This window comes from Gymnoscopelus microlampas (genome assembly GCF_963454915.1).
Source record: "Gymnoscopelus microlampas genome assembly, chromosome: 4".
In the NCBI taxonomy this organism is placed as follows: domain Eukaryota; kingdom Metazoa; phylum Chordata; class Actinopteri; order Myctophiformes; family Myctophidae; genus Gymnoscopelus; species Gymnoscopelus microlampas.
Genome location: NC_139941.1, coordinates 18,201,758 through 18,208,372, shown reverse-complemented (window position 1 = coordinate 18,208,372; position 6,615 = coordinate 18,201,758). Strand labels below are relative to the sequence as shown.

Below are 6,615 nucleotides of genomic sequence, written 5' to 3'. Positions count from 1 at the left end.
CCGGCATTGTTGGTGATTCATGCACACTTGAACTTTGGCCAAGACCCCACCCAGGCACAATATTACATGTCTTAGCAACAGAAAACACACACACACACACACACACACACACACACACACACACACACACACACACACACACACACACACACACACACACACACACACACACACACACACACACACACACACACACACACACACTGAGCAATGAACTTTCTACAGGGAGGGTTAGGGAATGCTGTTTATATGACAATAGCAGCTCCACCTGGAGGAGAGGAAAACATGCTGATTCACCCACGTGGGTCTTTAGTGTTCTTATTCACACAGAGACAAAGACTTCCTTATTTTGTCGCAGTCTGTGGTGTAATAAGACCTAATAGGGAACTATTAAATGATGCAAACACTACCAACCATAGATGTGTCTGGCTTGCACGGGGGAAACAAAAAAATACAAGTTCCCTTAACACAGTTTGGCGTATGGAAGTGTTGGTGAGTGCATGTTTGTTTTGTTGCCGTTTTGTCTGTTTTGAATAAATCCTTGCATATGTACACAATACGCCTGTATGTGGACAGCCTCTTTGGGGCCTTGCCAACCTTCTGAGGCCATGTGTCAATGTCTGCATTTCTCTGTCCCTATTGGTTCCCCCATGTGAGGCGTGGCCTGCACCCGTGTCGGCGTTTCAGATACTGTTTTCCGATTGGCTGTTGTTATTGGCTGTGGCGCGTGGCGGAGCGGCCCGGCAGTTCTCCTCGTTGAGGAGGAGAGTCTGGCCTGTTTTCTGTTTTCCATGGTCGTGGTCACGGCTATTGGAGGGTGGAGACTGTTCCGGTACTCTAATCTATCACACGGTCGTGAATAGGATCTTGATGATTGTAAAACCAGCACAGTGGGGACAGTAGGGACAGTGTTCTGGTCCCTGTGAGTAAGAAAAGTCATTTTCATGCTTAAAGAAATGTTTTTAGAGTTACGGTTACAATTATGAAACGTTTAAGATTAGACGTTTAGGAGCTACTGTTAGATTAAGAGGTTAGGGTTAGTCTTAGGGTAAGAGATAGTGTTTCTTTGTTTTTGCTGGTAAGGTTCGGGTTAGGCTGGCTGAGCAGGTTAAAACAAAGAGATCACATTTGTAATGTCCCAACAAAGCTAGTGACACAAACCTATGTGTAAGTGGGCAGGCCTGTACATTATGTAATTACTGTAGGTACATAACATGGGCCTTCCCCACCTCAGTGCTGAGGGCAGGCTGTATTGGCAAAGCTGATGGCTGAGCAGGGCAGGTTGAACAGGTCTGGCCAGACACCTCGCTGACTTGAATTATATGCTTCGGTGTCGCGCACCAAAAATAGCCGATCTACAAGCTCAGACTTGTAGATCGTCTATTTCCGGCACACAACGCTGCAGGTTTCACTCCTCTTCACCTCTCACCCACCTGAGCCTCCCTTCCATTAACCCAAGACCTGGAACGCATCTGTGTCACTTTATATTTCTTTGGCTATTCAAAAATAGCAGATATACAAGCTCATAGCTCGGTAGCGAGTGCCGCGCTATGAGCTAGTAGATCTGCTATTTTTGAAAAATCTTGAAAAAAATGTTTTTAGAAAAAAACGTAGGATTTAGAAAACATTTTTAAGAATCGCCTCAGGTCTTAATGGGTTAAACACTGGGCCATGTGGTGTATGAAGCCAGCAACCTGACCTTCACCAAGATGGTGATGATTGTTGACTGTGTCATCAACGTGAGCCTTGTACACTAGTGTCCACTCAAAGTACTCACAGCCTTTAGGTGCTGACAGGGAGTCAGTTTGGTCAGTCCCTGCTGCCTTTTATAAAATAAACAACATAAACATTGCATCCCTCCAGACCAAACCATGTAAGAGAGAGAGATAGAGAAGAGCAACACTGACCCCAGGAGGTCAGTGAGCAGCTGATGGTGATAGCGTCATGTTCATGTACACAGTAAAGTTCTCTGTGATAATTATGGAGGAATTTATGGAGGCATTTCACCCACCTCTTTTATACTTGTAAACCTGTGATGTGACAATAATAAAGTTGAAGTTGAGGACAGATTCTAGAGCTTCAGGTGTCTTGCGTCTATTGTAGGGATGTTGGAAAAAAATCGATTAATGTAAAAATCTTGATTCTTATCATCACAAATTCAGTATCGATTCACAATTTCCAAAAATTGTGATTTGTTACTTGATTCAAGGCAATTATGTTGTGTGTCTGCATCAAATAGAACTACACCTAATCTAAGATACCATCAAAGCCAAGAATTTTGACAAGCCACCCTCTCTGGTATTATATAATGTTTAGTTTGAGCTGTTGGAAATAACTAGGCTACACTTGGTTGTTAAAGTCCAGATGACAACAATATGACTGTAGTGAATTAAATAGATAAAACTGATTGGGATTTGGGAATAATTTGTTCGTTTTGAATCGGAAAAATTGATTTTTAATCGTGACCCCAATAATGGAATCGAATCGTAAGATAGCAGAAGATTCTCATCCCTAGTCTATTACCAGTTCTATGTACGCTGTAAAATCAGGCTTTTGCAGTGTAGCCCTGCCATGTTGACAATCTTCTCAGACCCTAGGGCCGATGAGAGACGGGCAGAAACCTGGTATCTCCATATTTCATCTTTGTATGTTTTCTCATAAATTAATACAGTATTACTATTTTATCGTATGAGAATAAAATGACCCACACACCGTCTGCACTTGCACAATAGGAACACTTTTATTTATTTAAGCAACGTTTCGGTCACATACTGTAGACCTTCTTCAGATGCCTGAAGAAGGTCTATCTTCAGATGAAGAAGGTCTTCTTCAGATGCCTGAAGAAGGTCTACGTGACTGAAACGTTGCTTAGATAAATAAATACAAATACGGTGTGCGGGTCATTTTATTTTATTCTCATACGTTGATCCCTGCCTACGCACCCGTCACTGAGCCGATCAGGTGTGCAGAAGACTCTGTTTCCTATCCTTTTTTCCATTTCCTGAAAAGTAATGATTTCTAACATGCAAGGTTTCCGCCCCATGGCGGTGATGTGTGACGTGGTCTTTGCCTCACAGCTCAGTTCAGACTGAAAATTGATAAAATTGCTTTGACACACAAGTTGTTCACCCTTTTTTTCCCTTTTTTACTTTCATGTTGATCTTTCTTCTATCCTCTATGTATATGTGCTTGCCAAAGAAAATCTTCCATTATTGCCTGCATTAATGGTTAATGCAGGCAATGTAATGTAATGTTTTTGAATAACCTTTGACACTTTTCTAAGAACAATGGCCCCCCTGGGTTATGCTTAATACTGAATGTTGCTCACTGAAAAAAAGCATACAGTATATGCCAGCTCACAATGCCTCACATTGCAACGCACTGTGAGCCTGTAGATGATCGGCTATTTTCAGCGAGTACGACAAAGTATACAGTAAATCAGGCTTCAGTTTCGCCATACATGATCTACGCTCTTGGTCTTCCATCCTGTAAAACAAATTTCAGCCGCGTCTGATGCCATCTGCAGAACTTTACAGGTGGTCACGGGTTGATGCCTCAAGCTCAATAACTTCACTCATCCCTTTCTTTACGTATTCTCAGAATCATTGTTTCCTCGCTGTCTCCTGTGTGGCGCGGAGTGGGGGATGGCTCAAATGGAGGGATGGACAGATGCGGGGGGGATAGCGTGGATTAACTGTGCCCTCCGTGTTGTTGCTGCTGTTCACACATTCCAGTGGCCCCGGGGCCAGCCAACTCTCTGTACCAACACAGAGGCCTCCTTACCCCCCATCCTTGTCCCCTCTCTGTCCACCTATCTATCCCAACATCCATCGCTCTCTCTTCCACGCTTCCATTATTATGTCACATTCAGCTTTCAACCCGACATCCGTATTTTGGGCTTGTTGTCATTATAGGCGAAACGTTTTCAAATAGCAGATCTACAATGCGTCATTATGTATATGGTAGATGAAATTTTGCTCTCTCCGTCCGTCCGTCCGTCCCTCCACTGCTACTCTACAGGCACAGCTTGAACTGATTGCCCACCATGATTCAGGAGCATACTGTATCCACTGCTCACCATGTGATTATTCATTATTCATGTGAATAATGAGTGCTTAATAAGTGGTATTTATTGGCAACTCTGTTGAGTAGGTTGGTTGGCGTTTGGCCATTGTTGTAACGTGGGCTCCATCTTTGCTCTGTCTGTCAGGGCCGTGTGGAAGTGGAGGCTGGCAACGAGAACATGAAGTTTGAGACGGGACCCTTTTCTTTCTACGGCGTAATGGCACTCAGTGCCCCCACGTTGGGTAAGTCCTCTCCTCTCCCTCTCCCTCTCCTCTCCTCACTCCATTCTTGTCTACAGTTGCAGTGCTTCTGCTGCCACCTACTGCCAAAGAGATGTCAGTGGCCTATGGTTACAGTAAGCTGTGATGATAGTGTTGCTGTCGGGCAGAAACCTCTTATCTCCATGTTCTAACTTTAGGTGTTTTTTCCTAAATTAATGCCCTACTTGATCATCTTACAGCGTCACACAAAAGCATCAAAAGTAACAGATCTACAAGCTCGAAACGCGGCACAAAGCACCGCGCTTTGCGCTTGTAGATCTGCTATTTGAATCCTGAAAAGTAACAGTTTTGGACATATGAGGTTTCCACCCGACAGAGACGAGAGTTCTATTTCAGGAGTATTCCCTTCCAGGATATATGACACCATACTGCATGCATTACAGCATGCATTCCAATGATGGCCACTATATTGTAAACAAATAAAAAACAAACAGACTCCTTAGTGTCATTGCTTCCGGTGAAGTTCTGTGATGTTTAACACATACACACACATTATCAGTGTCAGGACAATGAAATGGGTGGCTGAAAGTTCCAATTAATAGTTAATTATTAGTATTATGTTGACATTGGTTGGCTATTTGAAAATACACACTTGGAGTCTGTCTCTGCACTTCTCGCTCGCTCTCTCTCTCTCTCTCTCTCTGTCTCTCTCTCGCACGCACGCACGCACGCTCTCTCTCTCTCTCTGTCTCTCTCTCGCACGCACGCACGCTCTCTCTCTCTCTCTCTCGCACGCACGCATTAGAGCGCTCTCTCACACACACTCACCCAAAGAACCCTCACTCACCTTACCTCCTGTGCACTGTAGAAGGAGATCATTTTACATTGCAAATGAACTTTGTCAAATTCAAAACACGACATCTGATGTTTTATGTACGCATTAAGCGGTGCGAAATGTGTGTGTACTGTGTAGTGTGGGAGGCTAGTTCAGCGAGGGCACTGGGATGCTAAAGGCCTCCGTGTGGGCTGGGTGGGGGTGGTCTCTGAAACCTCCTTTGCTTGATGACCTTTGACCCTGCCCCCCCCTCCTCCCCCAGCCAGTTCTGCTGTGATATGTGATGTGTGCTTCTATTTGTTCGCCTCCAGGTGTCACCTTGCCCTTCTGTTTCCTACTTGTGCCAATTCTCTCCCTCTCTCTCTCTCTCCCTCTCTCTCCCTCTCCTCATCTGTTGACTGTCTCCATACAACTCTCAGAAGAGTAGATCACTCCTGCAGGGGTTGGGAGAGACACATTTTAACCACTTTCAACCTGCCGTCCAAATTTGAGAAATTTTCAAAAATGAAAATAGACAATCGACAGCCTTTTAGATCGGCTATTTTAGCTATTCCACATGAACCCTAGCGTCCCTATTCTGGACATTCGCTGAAAACAGTTGATCTACAAGCTAACAACAGGATGCTTTGTGAGCTTGTAGATGGCGGGAAAATCTGAGAAAGCCAGTCCCGTCCTGTTAACGTTGCACCCATATCAAGGGGAAATGTCTACAAGAAGCGCTTTGAGCCAACATTTTTCCCATGCATGCCCTTCGCCCCTCTTTGAGTTTTGCCTGTCTGTCATTCCGTCACTGACTCTCCCTCCCTCTTCCTTCGCTCCTCTCCTCTGTCTGTCCTGGTGGTCGCTCCTCTGTCCTTCCCCTCGGTTCTCCCCCAAGACCCCTTTCCTGTCCTCTCAGTGGCTACATCCCGTCCTCGTCATCTCTCTCTAAAGAGGTTTTCTCTGTTCGCTCGGTTGCCAGGTAACCTCCGGCATGTCTGGGTCCTTTTAACACAGAGGATGGGGTGGAAGGGTGGGCTTACTCTTTTGAGCAGGTGGGGCTGGGACTCGTAGCGAGGATTGCAAGGTTCAGAGCTGAAGGGATAAGCTGGCATTTTTGGCAGGTTCGTTCTTTGAACAGTCCTTTGTGCTGGAGAAGATTGGTACCAATATCACCTCTGTGCTTCCAGCAGTTTTTGATGTGGGGGGTTTGTTACCGCTAGTTACTAGAGCCCGACCGATATCGGCCATTATTTGCCTTTGAATAATCGGCAATTATGCAGCCGACTGTATTTAAAGACATATTTTACATTTTCATACAGCCGATCTGCTTTTTTCAAAACATTTTCATTGTTTATTTTATATTTACATGATTTCTTGTTAATTGTATAATTTCAGTTAAATATTCTTTTCATTTATTAAAGTTTAACTTAATAAGAAGTTTTCTTTATAAATGTTCACAAATAGAAACTTTAATCAAATCTTTGTTTTTCAAATTGAGTTAAAGATTTTGCA

General features: G+C 44.1%; 1 protein-coding gene across 1 annotated transcript in view; it reads left to right on the top strand.

The window, feature by feature from the left end:
* LOC311042884 (metal transporter CNNM4) overlaps positions 1-6,615 on the top strand; it is a 36,657-nt gene that overhangs the window by 21,160 nt on the left and 8,882 nt on the right. Inside the window, exon 5 of the mRNA XM_084053962.1 lies at positions 4,211-4,307. Within this exon, the coding sequence (XP_083910088.1) occupies positions 4,211-4,307 (97 nt within the window). The remainder of the gene's footprint in view (positions 1-4,210; positions 4,308-6,615) is intronic.